Source organism: Sinohyriopsis cumingii, chromosome 11 (assembly GCF_028554795.1).
Source record: "Sinohyriopsis cumingii isolate HCF-2022 chromosome 11, ASM2855479v2, whole genome shotgun sequence".
NCBI lineage: Eukaryota > Metazoa > Mollusca > Bivalvia > Unionida > Unionidae > Sinohyriopsis > Sinohyriopsis cumingii.
The window spans coordinates 103,843,360-103,868,031 of NC_142971.1; the positions used below are offsets into that span (position 1 = coordinate 103,843,360).

Sequence of the window (24,672 nt, forward strand, 5' to 3'; positions counted from 1 at the left end):
TGTTCATATTTGGGTGTAAATATCGTACAATATTCAGATTAAATAACATGCCCAATGACGTTTTTATTTGTTGTTTCATTTTCTTTTTGACTTTTGAAACATCAAGTGTCGGACGGTACATGAAATAACTTTCAGCATGATTTTTCTTTGCTTATACTGACACGTAATAACTCTCAAATTTGCTGGGGTCTGAAGAAAATATTTCTGATTGCCACCAGCAAATTCATATAGAACAGCCTTCTTGAAATTAGTTTAATTCTGTTTAACTTTCCTTGCATCAAATATCTAAGTTTTAAAGAGCCAATTATTTCAAAAATTCCGTCAAATTACTTTGGTTCGCCTTTTAAATTAATATTGATCCACGTGACCGGATGTAAAATTGCAAACAGTATGATTTAAAAAAGAGACTGCTTGTAAGAACATACTCCATAAGTCAATAATAAATGAATACTCACATATATTCATATTTGTTGTCTTTATCTATCAGTCACTCTTTCTAACTTAGCATCATTTTATACTCGATTTTAACCAGAAGTATGTACATGTAATATACGTATGCGAACACATTCGTTAGAGGATATACATACCCAAAAAACCAGATGATAGGAGACAGACATACAGATAGACAGGCAGATAGGTGAGAGCCACAAATGTCCTATACATGCATAGTGTGTCTAACATCGATATTTTTCCAAACTGTATACTCTAAAATTTCCAACCGTTCAAGGAAATAAAATTAAAATAATCATCAAGGAGACTCGTACGTGCACCTGTCTGTTCAAGCGTGGTTGAAATTTGTGCATTTTGAAAAAACTCAAATTATTTCATGAAGAGTATAATGAACATTAATAGAAAACAACAGTCTAAATCAGAAATAAAAGAACCTTAAGAGGTCAGAATTTTTTTCTCGTTGTCGTTCAACCTCCATTAACTGCTATGATTGAAGCTGTACAAAATAAACATATTTTCATTATTCTTCAACCGAGATAAATTGCAAGAACTTTTTACGCAGCGATACACTTTTGCACAATCAAATAATACAAACTAGACCATAAGGTAGTAATGGAAAGATAATAAAGTTCTGAAATGGGCAGAAAATATTTATTTGAAAGCTGGGAGCAGCGCAAGTTAGTGACAAAAAATAAAATATGCAAAAATAATTGATCAAATATTGATAGAATTTCTTTCTAAGATAGTGAGATATCGATCCTGCTTGCATAATGTGAGCGGTCTGTTACATTTTCTTGATCTACATATGCCATCTTAATTGACTGAACTATCCGGAAGTGAGTTGCACCGATATGCCATCTGGTGTTTTCAAGGGGAGATACTAACCGTGAAACCCCCTATATAGTGCCGAGACAACTGGCGCAAGCATTGCAGGTTAGTTAGTGCCCAGACAACTGGCGCAAGGTGCCTCGCCCAAGGTCACACCACGGTAGCTGACCCAGGCTGGCCCAATGGTAGGATTAGAATCTGCACCCTTTCAGTCGTGAGTCCGGCACGTTTGGGATACAAGGGACAGTTTATATGCACACATTTAATGTTGTATAGACTTGCCTAATATAAAAAATCATTAAAAAAGTTTAAGAAAAACATGAGTGATGTCAACAAGGTTCATATTTTTGGATAGCTATAAGTAAACAAAACGTAAGAATATTATTTATTTGACTCGATAAGTCAATGGAAATTGATAGAATAAAATGTTGATGCAGTACTACTCCAAAGTTATAAATGCATTTATCTTGTCCAAGGCCATTTTTGAGGACACGTGATGCTCAAGGTGCAAACATAAGCCCGTTGAAATACATTGTGCACTTAATATCTTAATGTAATTCAAAACGGTTGTCGTCCAGGCAGTTTTTTTTAGGTATTCTACCTGCCTTGAACCGACGCGTCTACTGCTGTAAGTGGCTAGCTCTGCTTCCTAGCCGACTATTGGTATTTCACTGGCTACATACAATGCAGTGACTACATCAGGTGCACGTGCTTCACATCAATTTCAAGAACACACAAGCCGAAAAGACCAAGAAATATATCCATGTTTTTAATTATTACACAACAATAGCTCAAATAGCTACCCTATAGCCTTAAGTTAAGAAATTTGCCATGGTCCAATTTACGAAACTGTCCCCTGCCATCTTACCACTGAGCCACCGTGGCTTCCTCTAATTAAATTATATGGGGGTTTTGTGGGAGTCGGGTTTGGGGAGGGTTGGTCACAAGGCTCAAAATTGTTTACTGAGCTATGTACTTTTTCCAGTCAATTCCTGTACCTATGTTGTTTTCCTACTGAACGTTTAGTAAATATTTTTCATTTTCAAGTAACTTTGGCAGTTTTCTAAAACAAGATTCGTTCTTCTGAAATACAAATAACAGTAATATTTATGAATTAAAAGTGTAGTTAATCTAGATAAATGTCAGAAATTGTTTGGTGGGAAGGACTTTAAAAATTTCAGCAGAACTAGTACATTTCTAAATCCACTAGTCATTATGGATACAAGAAAGGTTTTGTTCAGTTTTAGACCTGAGGCGCAGACGATAACTCCTGCCAAAGATGGTGACCTACATCCAGTCTTCACTCCACCTATGTACGCGTTAAACTGATCTTTCTGACATTAATTTCTCCTAGATGTAATGCCACCTTTAACAGGCTCATACACAATGTATGCTTGCATGACTATTAAATATAGAGAAAGGAAGAGAAACTCTTCTAAACAAAGGCAAACACGTACGCCTGTAAAATAACAGATTGTTATTAATCTTATCGTTATAATAAAATTATGTTTCTCTTGTTGTTTGTTTCACTTTTTTTTCTTTCTTTCAATTAAAGTTAAAAATGCAAGTCTCTCTCTTGCTTTTATACTTCCGATACATCACACAAGGAATTGATACGCATTAGTTCTTGTTCATAACGTTCATATCCCAGACTGCCTCTGCGATGAGCTGGTGAATATACTCGATTCTCAGTGGCATGGACTGGTAACTGTACCCTACTGTTATTGAGAAGAAGTTGACTGTATTTCTGATGCACCGCGGAACCATGAACCGGACATGTATTTGACGGTGCATATGTACGGAGCCGTGAATGCACTGGGCACCAGGGAGTTCTCTGACGAATTGGGCTCCGTGGATGAGATGATCCTTCATTGTTATCGTCAGCTGTAATTGAATGATACGTATCAATATTTTCTACTTGTTTCACAAAGTTTATATCCGGAATATCTGGAACCTCTGTATCGTTTGCTATTAGTGATTTTTCTTCTTCATGTACATCAAATAATTTCTCTGGAGTATCTAGATGAGTTGAAGTTTTATCAATAGATAGTTTATTGCCAGAAAGTTTGAAATTCTCATCATTTTCCTTCGTATGCATATTATCTTTTGGACCGCTGGATTTATCGCTTGGTTTCAGCTCTGATTCGGGCTCATGCGCTTCATCATATTTGTAGATAATTTTTTCGTCTGACCCTTGGCCGAAAGTGGCCTCTTCCTCGCCCCCATTTAAAGGCCTAATGGTTTTTAATTCCATTAAGTTGTTAACCTGATCCATTCTTGCTCCTGAAGAGGTGCCTGAAATAGTATAAAACGAATAAAGGTATCACATGATCGAGTTCATAGATCGCCAACTATCCCCCACCCCACCCCAGAAATTGGTTACCAGTCATACGAGATCAACAAATGTAGTGAAGAAAATGAGACGAAAACAACACAGATGACAATATGCAGGACAAATTGAATTACTGTTTGGTGTATCCTCTATATTCATTATCTTTCATTTTAATCAGACTTTTCCTTTTACCCTTTCCTTTACTTTTTCCTTTATTATTATGTTATTCTTCGTTCAACTCGGTATATTCATCATTTCCATCCTCGTCACTGTCATTATCATTTAAATAGTTTCCTTCCTCGTCCTTCTTCTTTTTCATATCTTCCTGCGCTAACATTTTCTTCTTCTACTTACCTTTTTCATTTTCTTCTTCTTCTTAACCTTTCCGCACACTTCCTCTTGCTCCTAAAGTAAACTTTGCAGCTTCTCTAATACTGGTACACTCTCACAACATGCAAATCATGTATACGTACCCGACATACAACAGCAGATGGACTGTTTCTGCCTCGCTCGCAAAATGTAGCATGTCACGGAAATAACGATGATGAACAACCCTACTACAGACGCCAAGGTGATAAGAATCTTTGTTAGGACGTCATGATTCTCCAGCAAAACTAAAGAGAATAACATGTAACAGCTTGAGCCTAATTAATGTCTGTGTACTGTGAAGTTACTGTGCAAAAACACCCGGATAAGTAAGAAACAAATAAAATACATTTTATCAATTTCATACTAAATTATCAAAGACACTTCAAAATATCTCGTTTCTTTAAATGAGTTCCCAGAATTTTGTAACAACAATAAAAAAAAAAATACATTTATCTGGCGCTCGATCTACTGTGCCAGGTCATAAATATGATCTACTGTGCCAGGGTCCTAATTTGACCCATTTCTGAATTCTTTGTAAATCGTTTTCTTTTATGTCTTATTCTCTTTCAGCAACTTGGTATATGTTTTCTCCCCGCAGCAACAATTATTTATGTGAAATTCAAGAGTTCAGATACCGAAAGTGTATGTAACAAAGCAGGTAAAATATAAAATGTTTCATATACCTTGCATGCCCTAAACAAATGCAGTTCAATGGTAGATCGACATTAGTTTTGCTCACATCAAAGAATCGCAGCATCACTTAACGACCCCTTGTCAAACATGAACAAATATTCCAGGTGTGAAATAAAATGTCCCTAACATTCATTCGCAGATGGAAGTTTGTTACGCTGATATGTTTCCTGAAGGAACGTTTGTTATTGGAAGACAATAACTACTTTATACCCGGATTATAACTAGTTCACCTGCCGGATGAATAAATACGATGAAGTATATATCCAATTTTCCTCTTTGAAAGTTTTAAGCGGAAATAATTAACGCTCACTTGAATTATATGATTGATAATTTATTTTGTATTTAAAATCGTTATCTTCCCCTGTAACCACGCGCGCGCGGGTTTCTGTGCGATCTGTCGGATTGGTGGATAGCGCTATCATCCCGGGAGCTAGTCATATACGAAATATTTTGGTTGCGAGTCCGGACTTTTCTTTAACAGGTGACACAACTATCTGCTCCCACCCTGTAAATTTATTTATCTATTGAAAAAGCAGTTTATGAATTTGTTACTCGGTAATTCAGTCGCAAGAAACGTATGCTCAGCAAGAAATTGGCACAATATCTGGGAGGAAAAAAAACGCCCCCCGAACTGCATATATATATATATATATATATATATATATATATATATATATATATATATATATATATATATATATATATATATATATATATATATAGCGTGTGTGTGTGTGTGTGTTGGTAACCAATTTTTTAGGTGGGTGCAAGTGAAGAATGAAATTCTTTTTTTCATAGTGAAGATATATGGACGATAATAGCGGCGATGACTAAAAAACTTGATGTCTTTGGGTGTATTAGATAATATTGTTTTGACATTTGAAAACGTTTGAACCAATATTTTACACCTCGAATATTCTAACCGGCAGTTTCCTATATTGCTAATTCTACAGAGTTGTTAACCAATATTTTAATACCCAAGAAATATTTATAGAAGTCAGCATGCGTTGTTTCAATAGTAAGTATAAAAATATGTATAACCTCATAGTTCGAACCCGTAACAAGAATGTGCTTTACCATAGACTTAAAAAAAGTGTAAGAAAAATCCAGATTGCTTTCGATAGTTTTGAACGTAAATTAAATATTGTTTGGCTTGGGATCCCTTAAATATCAGCTCTATATCAACTGTTTTTATATTAATCTGTCAGTTTTAACTTCATCAGAAACCTTAGCAAAGTTAAAATATAGAAAACAGACACATCCCCAACTTTGTGACTTTTTGTGCTGTTGCTTGAAGTGAGAAAACATTATCTTCGGCTCAATCATTTGATCTGAAGCCGGCTTAGGTTTCATCTATTATCGTCTCAGCCCAAGTATACATTCTTTATCTCAGAATGTAAGAAAACATTGTACAAACCGTATTAATTAAAGGGATATATTTGTAATATTTACGAGAATTTCTCATTCCACTTGTATAAAATGAACAGATAATGTTTGCCCCCTCCCAAAATAAAGGGAGAATGTAAGCGGTAACTATACTATTACAAATCTTGTTTAAATTGGAGTGATTTGAGTGAATGTGCTTTTTGTGTGCGTGAATACGTCAGTTCCTGTATTTTTGGGGTAAATACGTCAGTTCCTGTATCGGGGGTGGGGGTGGGGGTGTAAATACGTCAGTTGCGGGACCTTTTCATGACTTAAGTTGCCTAATACCTGAGTTTATTTCAGACTCCGTAATTGGTTGTGTTAAAATATTTCCGTCATCACGTGTGATTCTTTCCTTTGTAACGGAGTCGACTGCGGAATATCTATGTTGTTCTTCGGTAAAAACAAGACCTATAAAATAGTTATATTATACATGATTTGTTATATCTTGTATAAAAAAAATTGCATGTACAATGGTCAAGGCCCAATATTTGGATGAATCTGCTCGCATTTTTGATATTCATTTTATGGCATATATATTTTTCAATTTATTTATTTTGGGTATTTGAAACTTGAACAATTCTTCCTTGAACTAGTTTAATCTCAGACTACACGCAGGTAGCATATGAGAAAAATCAATAATATATAAGTAGTGACAAATTGTGTTTTGAATAAATTGAATATAGAAGTATTTTTACAATACATATATGAAACCAGGATGTGTAACACCACGGACCAAACATTTAAGAGAAATTTGTCAATCGTCTTTCTCAGATAATATAATTTAATCTTAGACCTACAATAATGTTATTCATTTAATCAGGTAAAACAACATTTAAACGTCAATTTTATAGCAAGCTTCTATCGAACGATACATATTACTATTCTGAATCTGGATAATTACTCCCATACATAGTCAAACATATTTGAAGTAGCTGCGTATCATAAACGCATATCTAACTCGTTCATAACGTGATCAACTCAAAAAACTGGGCCGTATAGCAAACTCGAGAGTTTCTAAACAAATGCAACATCGCCATTACTGTTATTCCTGTTAAGGAAATGTCTTCATTGCAATTTTCACGAACCTTGATAGCCTGTGTGTCCGTTGTAGAAACAGTTCCACTTGAAAGTAGTTGTTTAATTTTCACAAGAATTGGTCTAATTTAAAATGAGGTCTACAAATTACAGATCGTTCAATTGAAAAAATGGAGCGATAGAAAAATGGTTTGTATTTATCAGCACTATTGTTCTTGCAAAAATGACACTTTATGGCATGATTTAGTATATTTTCTCATCGCTCTGCCTCTACTGGGAGTCTGTGATTACTCGCTCTAAATTTGATCAAAGTTAAATATGTATCTTGATGTAGAGATAATAAGTAATTTTCAAACTTCATGCCATGTTTATAAAGAAAATAAACCCTACTTCTGGATGAAGTTGCCACTTTTGCGATCCGTCCTGTAATATGCAAGTCGTTTATAGGTATGACAATTGGAACTTTGCAGTTTGAGAGTTATTTATAGAATCCTGATAAAAAGATCGAATCGTCCAACAAAAATTAAACTTGTAGATGCATTTAATCAGCTATTAATTATGCATTATGTTACATATTTATTTATAGGGGGACGAGTACGAGACATTGGTAGTATAACTTAATAGGGGGACGTGTACGAGACATTGGTAGCATAACTTAATAGGGGGACGAGTACGAGACATTGGTAGTATAACTTAATAGGGGGACGAGTAAAACTCGCAGAATGAGACACTGGTAATATAACTTAATTTAAAAGTGAAGAGTGCCATGGACTGCTCCGGTGGCCTAGTGGTTAGAGCGTCCGCCTCGGATGCGGGAGGTCGTGGGTTCGATCCCCGGCCGAGTCATACCAGAGACCTACAAAAATGGTACTAACATCTGCCTCGCTTGGCGTTCAGCATTAAGAGTGTTAGGACTGGTCGGCCTGGTGTCAGGATAATGTGACTGGGTGGGACATCATGCTAGATGTCTGCGGCATGATGCCCCAGTACTAGACATCACTATAAACTGGCACATTGCAGACATCGTAGCGATATGACTGAAAAATTGTTAAAGCTACGTTAAAAATCAAAATCACATCACACATCACATCACACATCACGAAGAGTGCCATGTAGACAGCATATCATCGTAACATAAACACATAATATAGGATAAAATACATATATATCCCATTTCACCTGCTGCATTTCTTTGTTTTTTTAGACGATTTTTTTTACTATAAAGGTTTGTCTTAAAATATATATTTTGCATTAAGAGATTAGAAAAGTGGTGGTTTACTATAGGAACTGTATTTTGTACTATTCCTTCTCAACTTTCCTTGTAATTTACACATTCGCATTAAAACGTTAACAATATCCGTAAACGGGTTTTAACAAGCGAAATCTTATTCTGGTTTTTTTTCCCTCTTCTTGTTTGTGGCTTTGAGGCACCTTAACTTGAAGTAACGAGAACATTTGCGTATTTATTTTGTAACAAATCTTGATGGACAATGGCTTATCTTTGGACAACAGATTTTTGATGTTGTTTACTTTTGTGTTCTTTTTGGTTATTTATTTATTTATTTTCCTTTCTTTTACATTATATTTTATGCTCTTACTTAGAGGAGGCGAGACGTAGATGTTTGTTTTATATGTATGAAATTGGTATATTTCAGGTACATATGAAAGAGATGGTTGTGTTTTAAAATAATTTTGAAATTCATGGCTTATTGATGGCTACAATGTATGGGCAATCACGTGCTAGTGTGTATAAAAATATATAAAAATCCCTGGAACAAATGTTTTCACAGCAGAAGTTTTGAAAACCTGGATTGATAGTGGGGAATTTGTAGTCAGAACAAATAAGGAAATAAATGACACTGGACCATTTTCAACATTTTTGCGACAATGAATTGCACACCTAAGAAAGACAAGAAAACACAGTATTTACAAAAATGGCATCCTATACCGTTATTAGATTATTATTCAATATTGTATTAAAAACTGCATAATATAATGCAATGGTATATTTTTAAAGATTATTTTGTTTTTCATTTTAACAATATTTTCATATTCTTATAACCATGTTATAACTTCATCACCATACATAAATCTTGTATGATCAATGGAGCACCTTTACATCATAATGTAGTTTCAAAGAATCTATGAAGCTGACGAGAATCTGACTTCAGGAATTTCTTTAAAATATTTAACACAATTATCTCCCTTTATCTATCAGGTGTTTTAAAGGATTCGCGGTACTGATTCAGGTCCTATAGTAAGCCCATTCAAGCACCATGATATTAAAAATTCAAAAACGTAAAATTTCTGAGTGCTCATGATCAAACCTATATTGATCAGTATAGAAGAAACATGGATGACATCTTCTCTGTAGAGAAAAGGATATGAGCAACGGCATTTGCTGGACCTACATGTGTTTGGAACATGTGCGTTCCATTCCGCATAAAGATTGAGGTGCTAATTACAATAATGAATGTTCCATACTCAGTACTGTCAAAGGACTGAAATTCCATCAATAAAATAATGTTCTATTATTGTTTTCCGTTACAACTTGGATAATCTCTCAATAGATTCTTTTTCGTACAAAATAATTTACATTATTAACCAATCCTGGCCAGCCAAACCCATATATACTCTAATTTATGTCCACCCATTTCCAGACTGCTCCACATTTTTCCATACAATTAGTATCGTGTGTCCTAAAGAATCCTCAATATTTTTTTTAATTGTCCCGTTTCTTTAATCTGCAGCTTTCCTATAGCTTCCAAGCGATACGTGCTCCATAAAGGAATCTGACAAACGACATTCTGTAATCTTATTAAAGATCATAATAAATACACACGGTTTGTGAATTTAGATCACAAAATATCTGCAACATTTTTCATAAAATCTTTAGAAATGTGGACATACTGCATTGGATACCAAACACATAAGTATCAGAGTTATTTGTTAATTCCTTGGAAAAATATTTTAGATGTCAGAACAATTTATTTATGATTTTTTTCTTTCTTTTTTTCTTTTTGTACGATGAACGTTTTCAATCCTTTACAAGTGATCCACCAGGAAAATATAAACTGTACTAAAAATTCTTGTTATCTCACGAAAAAGTGAAATAATCTTACGCAATATTTATTAACGGATTCTCCAGTGGTGAATTATCATGTCTGTCCATCTGTCCGTTCACCTGCATTGTCCGTCGTGGTTTTACTTCTAAGAGTTACTTATATGACTGACTGCATGTTACTGCTTAACGTTACATTTTTGCTCTTACTGAGTTACCTCAAAAAGCAATTTGAGAACTATTCTTCAGTACGTTTATACTGGGTGGTGGGGTGGGAGTGAATAGATGATGTGAGTTAACCCTAGAGTGAGCTGTCAGGCAAATATGAAAATACTTTTTAAGTATGAGATTTTCTAAATATCTACCGCGAGCATAAAGTATTCAGTGATTTCCTACAGTTAACCATATGATTTAATATGATTTATACACAGTTACATACGTGTTTTGTTCCTAGCAGGTGGAAAGTACGAGCTGGTCATGGTGCAGGGATACGTCGAGGCCGTCAAGACAAGATGTATTAATAAACTTTATCCAACGATATTTCCCCCTAGATTCGTAATATAACACGACTGCGTTTTTCCTCTATTTATTACATATCTTCCTTTTTACGCTTTCGAAATATCAGTAGCTTTACTGAATACGTGAAATTTAAAACAATACGGATTTAAATAAGATTCACTGGCGTCAGAAGATATCGATGCGTGGACGTCAAGGAAGACACTTAAGTAGTTTCAATATGGGTGCGTGATACGGAAATACGAATTGAACAGTTGTATCGTAAGCCAAGTCAAACATGCAAGGCTGAATGGATATGTAATCAGTTGTTTCACAGTATAGTTTCCCCATGAAATATGGTAGTGGTCTGAACAGACGAGTCAGATTATTACAAATAGTCAACGAATTAAGCTCTCATTCAGAAACTTTGCAAAAACTTATTTACACATGTATTGATCTCTAAATATGGTAACATCTTGTTAAGTCAAGTGAGATGATTGCATGCTTACTAACTGTGGTATACATTTCAAAAAGTTCTTGATAAGGAAGTAAGGAATTGTGTTTACTGATGTCTCTTTTAGGAAATATTTCGGAGATATATTGATGTTATACGGTTACCACTTTTACACAAAGTTAACTACCTAAATAACACAGTTACCTTTGTCAAAAATCAGTAATCGTTTAAGTTAATAACCTTTTGCAACGGAAATATTTTAGTGCTTAAGATTTTTTTTTTTTATTTCTGACAGAGTTACTCATTTTCGCCAGCCAAGGTTCCGATAGAATATGGTAACTTATCGGAACCTTGGCTAGCGAATATGAGTATTATCTTAAATAAGTATCTTAACATTTGCGGATTTCAAAAAAAACTTATCACAAAGTTTGTTATTCTAAATAATAAATTTATCAGAAAGTTTGTAAATCCTGATAATAATGTTATCACAAAGTTTGAAATTGCTGATAATGAGTGTACTGATTGGGTTTGTCCCTTACGACATATTGCGGACGTCTACAGAATTTCATAAACTTATTTGTTTTACATTTTCTTTTTGTTTCTTCCAGTGACTATACTTACAATAGGCATGTTACCTTTCCATCATAGAAAATAAGATGAGATAATGTCCAACCCCAACTTGCAGGACACGACAACTATATCAGTGAACCCCAACTTACAGGACACGACAGCTATGTTAGTAAACCCCATCTTACAGGACACGACAACCATATCAGTAAACCCCAACTTACAGGGCATGACAACTATATCAGTAAACCCCAACTTACAGGACACGACAACTATGTCAGTAAACCCCATCTTACAGGACACGACAACTATGTCAGTAAACCCCATCTTACAGGACACGACAACCATATCAACAAACCCCATCTTACAGGATACGACAACTATATCAGTAAACCCCAACTTACAAGACATGACAACTATATCAGTAGACCCCAACTTAAAGGACACGGCAACTATATCAAAACACTCCAACTTACAGGACACACGACAACTATATCAATAAACCCCAATTTACAGGGCACACGACAACTATATCAATAAACCCCAACTTGCAGGGCACGACAACTATATCAATAAACCCCAACTTACAAGACGTGACAACTACATAAATAAAACCCAATTTACAAGGCATGAAAACTACATCAATAAACCCAAACTAACAGGGCACATCTATATCAATAAATCCCCACTTACAAGACATGACAGCTATATCAATAAACCCCAACTTACAGGACACGACAACTATGTAAGTAAATCCCAACTTACAGGATACGACATATATATCAATAAACTCCAACCTACATGATATGACATCTATATCAATAAACCCTAACTTACAGAATATGACATCTGTATCAATAAACCCCAAATTACAGGGCACGAAAACTATATAAATAAATCCCAACTTATAGGATATGACATCTATATAATTAAACCCCAACTTACAGGATATGACATCAATATCAATAAACCCACCTTAAGGAAATGACAGCTATATCAATAAACCCCAAATTACAAGACATGACAACTATATCAGTAAACCCCAACTTACAGGACACACGACAACTATATCAAACAACCCCAACTCACATGGCACACAACAACTATATCAATAAACCCCAACTTACAGGGCACGACAACTACATCAATAAACCCAAACTTACAGGACACGACATCTATATCAATATCACCCCACTTACAGGACATGACAACTATATCATTGAAATCCCACTTACATGACGTGATAGCTATATCAATAAACCCCAACTTACAGGACATGGCAGTCACATCAATAAACCCCAACTAAAAGGATATAACAGCTATATCAATAAGCTCCCACTTACTGGACATGACAGCTATATCAATAAACTCCCACTTACAAGACATGACAGCTATATCAATAAACTCCCACTTACTGGACATGACAGCTATATCAATAAACTCCCACTTACAGGACATGACAGCTATATCATTGAACTCCCACTTACATGACGTGAATGCTATATCAATAAACCCCAACTTACAAGATATGACAGCTATATCAATAAACCCCAACTTACAAGATATGACAGCTATATCAATAAAGTCCAACTTACAGGACATGACCGCCATATCGATAAACAACAAACTTACAGGACATGACATCTATATCAATAAACACCAACTTACAGGACATGACAGCTATATCAATAAACCCCAACTTACAGGAGATGACAGCTATATCAATAAACCCCAACTTACAGGACATGATAGCTATATCAATAAACCCCAACTTACAGGACATGATAGCTATATCAATAAACCACAACTTACAGGACATGATATCTATATCAATAAACTCCCACTTACAGGACAAGACAACTATATCAATAAACCCCAACGTACAGGACATGGCAGCTAAAACAATAAACCCCAACTTACAGGACATGACAGCTATATCAATCAAATCAACCACATGCATTAGAACAATTTAAAAAAAATAATTCTTCTTTCACTACATTTGATGACGAATTTTTTGGTTGTGAGTACAACTTTCCATGGGGTTATAGAAATATAAAATATCAGAGTATATTTTGAGAGTTATGATGTTTTTATTTGATTTGTGTTCCTTTATTTATAAATCATATGGATTGTAAATGGTTGCTCATTCTAGTCACATAAAGAAATTAACGTGCATATCTGACAAAATTTGATTATACCCATGGAAAATACATGCATTGTTATAAATATATATACATATACATATATATATATATATATATATATATATATATATATATATATATATATATATATATATATTCACACAAACACTATCAAATGATGTGCTCTTTCACTCACATCCTTAAAGGTTAGGACAGTGACCAAATACAGACTATTTTTTCACAAATGAATCATTCTCTTCCTGACTCTATCTTTCAATCTTTAAAATAATTAGATTTACTGTCCATGTACATGTAGTCCACAAAATGCTCCTTCCCGTTAATAAGTATTCTTGTACCGATTACGATATATTTAATCACTTGTATGGATCACGGTATATTTGATCAGTATACTGGTCTCAATTACGGTAAATTTATTCAGTATACTGGTGTGCATTATGGTACATTTAATCAGTATACTGCACTCGATTACGATATATTTAATCAGTATACTTGCATCGCTCACGGTATATTTAATCCGTATACTGGTATCGATTACGGTAAATTTATTCAGTATACGGGTGTGTATTATGGTACATTTAATCAGTATACTGCCCTCGATTACGATATATTTAATCAGCATACTTGTATCGCTCACGGTATATTTAATCAGTATACTGGTATCGATTACGGCACATTAAATCTGTATAATGGTATCGGTTACGGTACATTTCATTAATATAATTGTATCGATTACGGTACATTTATCAATATACTGTCTCGATTACGGTAGATTTATTCAGTATGCTGGTATATACCATGGTACATTTAATCAGTATACTGGTCTCGATTACGGTACAATTAATCGATATACTGGTATATAGTAAGGTACATTTAATCAGTGTACTATAGTATTCTCACACCATCCTGTTTGTTTGTACCCGCTACCGATTTTAAAAAAACAGAAGGCACCAAGGATTAAAAAAAATGCTCAAAACTTTGTCACTTCATATATTAAAAATTTCTAACATGACTGTCGCCAGGGATCCAAAACACTGTCAGCTTGTTGGCGTTTTGAATCAAGCAACAGATGTGACCTTGACCTTTGAAAATCTCAATAATTCCGTAAATTTTGGCTTTACATTTCTTTGAACACATATATACAAGAGTTCATCCTATTTATTTGTTCAATTTGTTTTAGAAATATTAAAACTATACATTGATAGTATTAGACGCAGACGACACAGTTTATACTGAAATAGACTATTCTAGAAACCAGAAATGGACATAAAACAGTCTGTTTGCTGTTTACATTGGAAATTTCCGTTTGCGTTGAAACGCCAATAGTTCGATAGTGTTGGAAACACCTTGGCAACAATCAGGTTAGAAATTATAAATCAATGAATGAAATGACAAAGTTTTGTGCATTTTTATATCCTTGATGCTTTTCACATTTTAAAATCAATAGAGGGGTACACACAAACGGGAGGGTATGTGAATACTTTTTTTCTTTGAGTATTGATTATGGTCCATTGTTCAGCATCGAGGTCATTGCTAAATTAAGAGTGTATGTCCTTTTCCACTGCATAATAGCACGTCCTAGTTCATGAGTTCCCTTTGGGGCACAAATCAGCGAAACAAACTTCTACCTGCCTTTCACGCAGCCACTATATTCGGTGTTCGATTGTCGAACACTGCATTTCGTTACAACGCTTACTTTCAATCAAACGCTTGATAACGCAAACTCAAGTTAAATCAGACCATTGATATATGGAATATATGTGCACTGAGTTTAACGGTTCGTTAGGACTATCCTGATCAAATAATTCCCATTGATGTAATGCTGTTTGAGGCGCCTTTCCCATAGTTCCTAACAATGAATTCTGGCATGTGCAACGTACAGCCCGCGACCTGGTTTTCTCCGGTTACAGTTACATCATACAGGTACAATTAAAAATCGCGCCCAGGCCCGCGCCTAGGAGGAACTTGCATCGTCTGAATCAATGTATAATACCCCAATGAGCTGTAAATGAGATGGAAAGAAAATAAAAAACATTGTCGTTGTATTTGTAGCAGGATTACTTTTTTTTTCCGGGATCATCAACAGACTAAAATTCAACTTACCACCATGACCATCGACTGGTATCGTGATATTCCATGATATCGCTGTACAAATGGTCTCAGGGCATAGAGGGCTATACACGGAAATCTGCAGTGGTCAAAAACAAAAGTATTGACACTAGCATAAAGTATGCTTTAGGCAACAATACGACGTGTCTAAAGTGGTGCTATTATGTGTGACTATGTCAAGTTTGCCTTTGTTTTTAACATATGTAAGCATTACCATGGCCAACTCATCATTATTGTAAATGCAAAAAAAAATGTAACGTTTTTACAATCTTAAATGTCAAAGATATTTAAACATAAAGCAGAAAACGGATTCCTTTTTCAGTGGTGGTCAAAACTGGTTGTCTCGCAAATGTGTTTCTGACAATTAAATGGAGACAGACGAACATACAAACTGGTGTATCGGCAGACAGTATCTTAGCCACTTAACAGAGCATATAGAAGAAACTGATCATCAGAGGACAATAATTCTATTTTTCTTACATATTTTAAATGAATAATTTTTTTATTCAAGCAAATTAAACTCGTGTTTGTTCGAATACGTGTCAGCAACTTGATGTAAAGTACTTGCTAAATATAATCTGATGGTACATGTACTAATCTTTCCTAAGATAATCAGTAAAAATACCCATCTTTATTTTACTTACTTGAACATAATATCTTCCAGGATTCACATGTAGAAAAGTATGTGATGTTTTGAGATCTGGATGACGTAGCTGGAAGTAGAGAACGGTTATGAACATTAACAAAGAGAAATATAGAGGTCAAAGGATGATAGTGATATTTAAGGACATATGTTACAGTGAAATATATACAATCATGTCGACGATTGTATTTTATTAAAACCATTACACTAACAATATATTTTGGCAGTTTAGTGTGAAGGTGTGATTTTCTGAACATAACGCGTTTTTACGTGTTTAATCAAGGTGAGATAAATCCATAAATTAAATACCCACAGACGTGATTGCACGATGATCATTTTATGTTAGTACTGAGAACACGATACAGTTGTATGTCTATTTCATTCGTTGATACGTATATAATAGCGCAATTACTTTACAGCTTGGAAGCCATAAACTGTACATGAATACAGGGGCGTACCTAAAGTATTTGGCACCTGGGGCAGATCCTTCATTTGGCACCCTTACAAATAATAATAATAATAATAATGAGGACTTTGTATAGCGCCTAATCTTTGGAAGCTCTAAGCGCTTTACAACATTAGACAACACCTATAACACAAAAAAAAACATATATAATGATATGATTATAAAAACAAACACCTTGAAATTAGAAAACATAAAAAACATGCTGAAAATATTTAAGGTAGGAAACATTATTAGGTCTTTAAGTTTGTTCTTGCAGTCGAAATAAGTGAGTTTTAAGAGCACTCTTGAATGAGATCACTGTGTCTTTGTGTCTAAGATCAGTGGGCAATTCATTCCACGTTGCTGGACCATGGTATGCAAAAGAACGCTGTCCATATGACTTTGTTTTCATAGTGGGAATAACGAGTATACGTTTGTCAGACGAGGAGCGTAAGTATCTTGCTGGTGTAACATATGGGTGAGGTCGGATAGGTATGTTGGACTGGAGTCCATCAGTAAAACGTAGCACAGAGAACAAATTTTGTGTTTGATTCTGGATCGAATGGATAGCCAGTGTAGGGTACAGAGCAGTGGGGAGGTGTGCTCTGATCGTGGTACTCTAAGTATGATCCGAGCAGCTGTGTTTTGAACTTTTTGAAGTTTCTGGAGTAGATATTGAGATGAACCAGACATAACTGAGTTACAATAGTCCAGTCTTGAAAGTACTAATGAACACACAAGTGTTTTAGTGGCATCAACTGAAAGATATTTGTGAATGGAGCTGATGCGTCTCAGCTCAAGATATGCAGCCTTCCATATGTTCATGACATGTTGGTGCAATGTGAGAGTACTGTCCAGAGTAACACCTAGGTTTCGTACTGATTTTGTGAATTTGATGTTGGTGTTGCTGATATTTATTGTTTGAGGTAAAGGATGTGAATGAGACATTCTTTGTGTTGTGATCAGAATAGCCTCATTATTATCATCATTTATCTGCAGCTTGTTACATGTCATCCATGATTTCACATCAAAAATGCACCTCTCTACACCTTGGATGGTAGCATCAACTTCAGTTGGTTGGCTAGATTTGTATATTTGGATGTCATCAGCGTACAATTGGCGAGACACTGGATGATGATCTATGACACTTGAGAGCGGCTGAGTGTATAGAATGAAGAGAACAGATCCAAGAACAGACCCCTGTCGAACACCACAACATAGATTAACTGGGCTGGAGTGTATTCCATTTGCAGACACAGTTTGTGTCCTGTTGACCAAGTAGGACTTGAACCACAGTAAGGCTGTATCATGAATGCCAAATACATGCTGGAGACGGTGAAGTAATATATCATGGTCTATTGTGTCAAATGATGCAGACAAATCAAGGAGGGTGAGGACTGTAATCTTTCCGCTCTGCAAAGCAGAGAGAATGTCATTAACTACTTTTAGAAGAGTAGTTTCAGTACTGTGGCAAAGGCGATTTGCTGATTGTACATTGCTAAAAAGACTGTTTGAATTCAAATAACTTTAAAATGAAAACACAAAGAAAAATATATTTGCAAGTAGACTTTTAAACAGTACAGTGCTGTTAGAAGCAAATGGAAATAACTTTTACTTCGGCGAATTTTCCATTTTGATTTGAAAACTTGTACTGGTATTTCAACTCTCCCGATGGCAGACCCCATCCCCTTTCTGGCTGTCATCCGGGGGTGGACCGCTCCTCCCCTAGCCACTGCATTTATCGGCAAAGCAACATATGGACGTTATTTTAATGCTGAGACAATCGGAATAAACTGCCTTGTCCTAGGGCACACAACGGTATCGTACCCTAGCTGATCTGATGGCAGGATTTGAACCCACACCTATTCAGACACTATTCCGACACGCTCAACACTAGGCCACTGCGACTCAGTGATCAAATATACAAACGTTTGCTATCCCTCATTCATCACAATGTGTAGTCATTTTTTCCGTAAAATTTGCGTTTCTTAGAAGAACAATTTGTAAATGGAAATGCCTTGGTGACTACCAAACAAAAGCTATTAGTGTACCACGTCTTCTTTTAAAACGACAAAAATAAGAACACAAAAAACAATGTTGGTATTAGACGGTACACCAACATATCAAGACCATACACTGAGAGGAAACTGAGGTCAAATGACTTGCGCAGAGACACCATATCATCGTTTAGGGAGCAGTTAATCATTATTCATTTTAGGAAAGGAAAAAATATTTTAAGTGTTTTTCTCAATATATATAAGGGTACAGCTAACTGAAAAGAATTGCCTTCTGTACATGGATACAATGACACCATAATTTCATTCAATATCACTCTAAAAATAAACCTATTTAAGCTGGAAGAAAAGACTTGGCAAGATGTTGTGCTGCTTTTATTCATTGTGTAATCTTGTTGATATAAATGTCTTAATGACGTGACTAATATCCGAAGAGCTTAGAGGCATCAAAGAACAAGAGGTGTGCCAATTCATCCTCATCACTATTTTAATTCGTGCTCTACGGAGATTTGAAGAACCCAGGTCTGCGGGTAAGCGGCACCCATCGCCTTGTCTGCACACACTAGACCATATTCCATCCCGAATATATATTATTAATGTGACAGAAGATCAGAAATATACCCACGCTGTATTCCTTCCTGAAGGTGAGATGTGCCGTTATGGTGATTACAAAACAAAAGTTAATGAAAAAAAAAATTGGTGAATTCCTGAAGGAATAAAGCATGGATATTTTTATTATCTTATGTTACATTAACTAATTTATCTATGTATTTTTGGCACATGATAGATTCAGATATATATATATATATATATATATATATATATATATATATATATATATATATATATATATAGTTCATAACGGGCTTGGATAAGCGATCGATAATCTTATTTGTGTCGGATTGGGGATCAAGTCTGGATCTGCCAAGGAACTGAACGAACAGGGATTTATATCGATTCGTAATTTTTCTTACCTGATGTGACTGGACCAGCGTCTTATCGTCAAAATTCATCAGGACAACGCTGTATTGGCTCGCATTCATTTCCGGAGGGGCATCCTCAAACACTACATATATATTGTAACCTGAAAGCGTGGTAGTTGCAATGGCGGGTTTCCAGACACCTGACCTACCTTGATCTGTATTGATAATGAATAAGTAAAACAATATATAACGAAATAAATTTGCATAAAACACACCTCAAAATTATCTCTAATGCAGCAAGATAGCAATGAGAAATATAAGGGAATATTTCTGAGAGGCAAAAGTCTTGACCGCTGGAATCTTTGCTGAAGCAAAGCATACAGGCTTCGCAAACATAATCGATTGGCAGATTTTCATTGTCTTTTTCTTAACGGATAATATAGTAAGTTCGTATCCTCATGACGTTGATGCATTAGGAAGATCGTTTTGGATAGTATCTTCATTTCGTATCGCCCAAAATTGACAGATTATGCACATTTTTGAGGACAGTGTACTCAGTTCGTATCCTCTAAGAGTTGACATATTAGGAACATTGTTGGGGCAATATAATCAGTTCGTATCCTCTAAGAGTTGACATATTAGGAACATTAAATATACTCCGTTCGAATCATTCAATAGCAGAGAGATTAGTTACATTTATTTCTTTTTTTGGTGGTAGGACAGTATATTTAGTTCACTTGTTCTAAGATTTTCAATTGTAATGAGATCAGCTCCATTCTCTTTGCATTACACGCTAAAAAGGGTATTTCTTTTCAATTTGTTATATTGCGTATGGCCTTGTTTTCCAGTTTACAACACACACCGACTGAGAATATCACGTTACATTGCTCTAATTTCAGTAGTTATCTAGTTTTAATCACATTCCATTTTGACGCTGACAATTTCAGTGTAAATCAATCATTTAATTTTCTCTTAAATAGGAAAAATTGGATATTTTGTTCTTTTTATACCTTTTACCGACAGGGCGCCGTTTTATTTATTTGGATAATGCGATTCCACGCTTGGGGTCAGAATTCTGGATCGATCGGAGAAGTCTCGTGCCTGACCGAAGATTCGGACCCTCTTGGCAAACACCGATGCAAGGATATTATCAATCTTGTACAATAGATACATCTCTTCGAAGACGATTGTAATGCTCAGTATTATGCTTTATTGCTAAATCATTGCTGGAATGGACAGTCAATAATTAAGCAATTCTCGCGTGCTGACGTGTGCAAGAATCGAAAAGTAAAGATGTGTCTGTTTCAAGATATGAATATCGGTTTTCCATGTTACAATGTTTGACAAAGAATATTTAAAAATTATTTAAAATTGCAACATATTTTACCTATTGAAATGGATAAACGTTTTCAAGACTTTTATTTCAAAAGTATATAGGATAAGATTATCATCGTTCATTGCTTTAATCTTTCTCAAACGAATGTACCTTGTTGCACCTGCGGCGGTTCGAGTCTAAGATTCAGCCAATGTGGGCATGTGAGAAAGCTTGCCAGTAGCTTCTCGTGGGTCGGTGGTTCTTTCCGGGGTTTTCCGGGTTCTTCCTCCACCATTAATACTGGCCGCCATGTATAGCCTATCGTGCTGAAAAATGGCGTTAAACCCCACAACAACAACAACAACAACAACAACCTTGTTGCACAAAAGGGTTGGCAGTATTATTATTGATAAAAGTTTAACATACAAACTGTTGAAATGTATGTAATTTTTTATGGGCTTTATCAAGTTTTCCGAATATTTCTGTAATGTTTAAAACGCAACTGAAAGAGCAGAATATTTTCTAAAAATCAATAAACCACTGACATTCTCTCTCGATGAACCTCAAATGCGGGATGTTGCGGATTCGAACCCTGGCCGAGTCATGCCAAAAACTTATAAAAATGGTACTAACAGCTGCCTCGCTAGGCGTTCAGCATTAAGAGTTTAGTGTTAGGACTGGTCGGCATGGTGTCAGGATAATGTGACTGGGTGGGACATTATGCTACATGTCTGCGGCATAATGCCAGAGTGCTAGACATTACTATAAACTGCCACACTGCAGACATCGTATCGATATGACTTAAAAATTGTTAAAGCTACTTTAAAAATCCGAATCTCTCTCTCTCTCTCTCTCTCTCTCTCTCTCTCTCAAACTTTCATCGTCCATGTCAAGAGACGATGTATCTTGTAGGTTTTAGAGCCATACTGTCAAAACAAATTTTGAGAGACCTGCTGTGACAGATAAATTGCAATCTAAGAACTAGTTATTGTATGTGTGTACAAATACAAGCATACCTTAAGTTATTTCCCCATTTGAAACCATTAAGATATCATGTATTTATATCCGTGTTTCATGTCTGATATACTATTTATGGTTTTAGTAATTTGTAATATTCATTCTCTCAGACTGGTCCATTCATATTCGTTTTCGATAAACTCTCAATTCCGCCCCAAGCGGTATTCAAAGCAGCAATTATAAGTCAAATAAATAATATAATTAGATGGGTTGCAATGTCGGAAGGAATAAGGACGAGGATATATATATTTTTTTTTATTATTGTGTAAAATATTTCAGTTAGACACTATCAAAGGCACTTATCATGGAATGGTAGTTGAAATGAGAAATGGACTATCTGATCACATTTCCTACTCACAATATGTCGTGACGTAGTACGTTGCACGGGCTCCTGGTAACGATTGTAGGGTCACCTCGTACACTCTGAAATCATTTTCATCTAGTGCGGTCATACAGTCATAAAATATGGAGATCTGAAATGAAAGTATAATTGGTTGATTTGGTGTTTTAGATTTGCCTCTTTTTGTGTTTTTTTGTGCTTTTTTGTTGTTTTGTTTTTGTTGCTGTTGTTGTTGTTTTCTTTTGTTTTGTTTTAATTATGAAGATTAGTAACTCAATTACCTCATTGAGTTCCACATGGAATAAATGAATGTTTCAACTTAACTCATACGCATACAATGTACTGATATGGAACAAGTAAGAAAAAAGGCAACAAGGAAACAAAGAACTAGAAAGAAGATGTATAAACACCAATGACTTGCTAATAATGATTCCACCATCGAGAATGTCTGCCTGAATATTGTATGAAAAAGAGTAGATCTTTACACACCGAACAGGAAATTGGATGAATAGTAAACAGATATATTGCAATGAAAACATACGCATAAAATGTATTCGTATGGAACAAGTAAGACAAAAGGCAACAAGGAAACAAAGAACTAGAAAGAAGACGTATAAACACCAATGACTTGTTAATATTGACTCCACCATCGAGAATGTCTGCCTGCACATTGTATGAAAAAAGGGTAGATCTTTACTCACCGAACAGGAAATTGGATTAATAGTAAACAGATATATTGCAATGAAAATAAGAGTAGGTAACAGAAAAGGTTAAGTGACCGTGACCTACAAAATGGATAGTGGGTATGGTGTTAGGTTAATATCGATCACACGTTTCCAAAACATTCAGACCAGAATCGGGGCTCCGGATGGCCAAGTGATCTAAGGTGCTTGCCTTTACAAATCACTCTCGTATCAACTCTGAGTGGGTTCGAGAGGTTCTTCTCTAGGTTTTCCCGGGCTTTACCTCGACCAGACATACAGGTCGCCATGTATGGCCCATCATGTTCTAAAAATGGCGTTGAACCCCAAAAATCAGAACACACACAGATCGAGATGGTTTTGTTATTAATGGTATTATGGCATTTTTTAACAGTGCCATATACATGATTGACGGAAAAGATATTGAATCATGCCTGGAAAACGTCGACGTCGCCAATAAGGTACAAGGTCTGGCAAGATACAACATGATTACTCGATGTCAGCTGGCCGGTCAATGATGTTTGTAAAGGATACCACTGATCACCCCGAGAGTAGCATCGTGAGACTAAATGCAGATGGAGACGCAGTTGCATCGCTGAATAACATTTTCAACTTAGAATTCGCAGCACGCAGACAAATGTTAAATGGAGAAGAAAATTTTTCATGTGTGATTCCACTATCACATATATTTGGAATCTGTAGAAATGTCAGAAAAGTTATATTAGGCGCTAAACACACTGTGGTACTTGTAAGAAAAGCCACCGACAATGATGCAATCTAGCGACCCAACGTAGTTGATGTAGGTAAAGTAATACTAACAGAACTGTCACAGTAGATGCCAGTAATGACTCGATCGATCGACGAAGAACAACGATTGTTATCTTTCATGGGTCAAGGCGGTAAATCAACATTGTCATGGTTGACAATGAATACATATAGCGTTCAATTTAATGATGCTGGGTTACTCACATTGCAGATAGCATTAAATCAGGGAGTGTCAGCACCACGACATATATTCATCGCATTTCAGGAAAATACCAGAGTAAATTCGAAGGAAAGAAATCCAGTGGTGTTTGACACGCTTGGGGTTAGTGAAGTTGTTTTGAGAATAAACATACATCAAGAACCTTCCGAAGAAGTGTTGCTAAATTTTTGATCAAAGTCATGTTGCACGTGCTTATCATCGGCTGATGACATTTATGGGGTGTGATCAGAATGTTGATTCTGGTTTGCAGATATCTCAGCGGGATTTCACAACATTATATCCAATCTACTATTTTTCGTTGGAAC

The 24,672-nt window shown here is 35.5% G+C and overlaps 1 protein-coding gene across 3 annotated transcripts in view; it reads right to left on the minus strand.

Annotated features, from left to right (window-relative positions):
• Nucleotides 1-1,087: 1,087 nt before the first annotated feature.
• Nucleotides 1,088-24,672, minus strand: part of LOC149789195 (uncharacterized) — a 58,851-nt gene continuing 35,266 nt past the window's right edge. The window contains exons 6-12 of one of the 3 annotated variants that reach the window (XM_089975349.1): nt 22,700-22,814; nt 20,061-20,224; nt 16,628-16,696; nt 15,978-16,062; nt 6,386-6,508; nt 4,084-4,224; nt 1,088-3,573 (exon numbers count right to left, since the gene is read on the minus strand). In XM_089975349.1, coding sequence (XP_089831475.1) covers nt 2,861-3,573; nt 4,084-4,224; nt 6,386-6,508; nt 15,978-16,062; nt 16,628-16,696; nt 20,061-20,224; nt 22,700-22,814 — 1,410 coding nt within the window. In that variant the 3' untranslated portion in view covers nt 1,088-2,860. The remainder of the gene's footprint in view (nt 3,574-4,083; nt 4,225-6,385; nt 6,509-15,977; nt 16,063-16,627; nt 16,697-20,060; nt 20,225-22,699; nt 22,815-24,672) is intronic. The other 2 variants (XM_089975350.1, XM_089975351.1) reach the window with 2 other exon arrangements.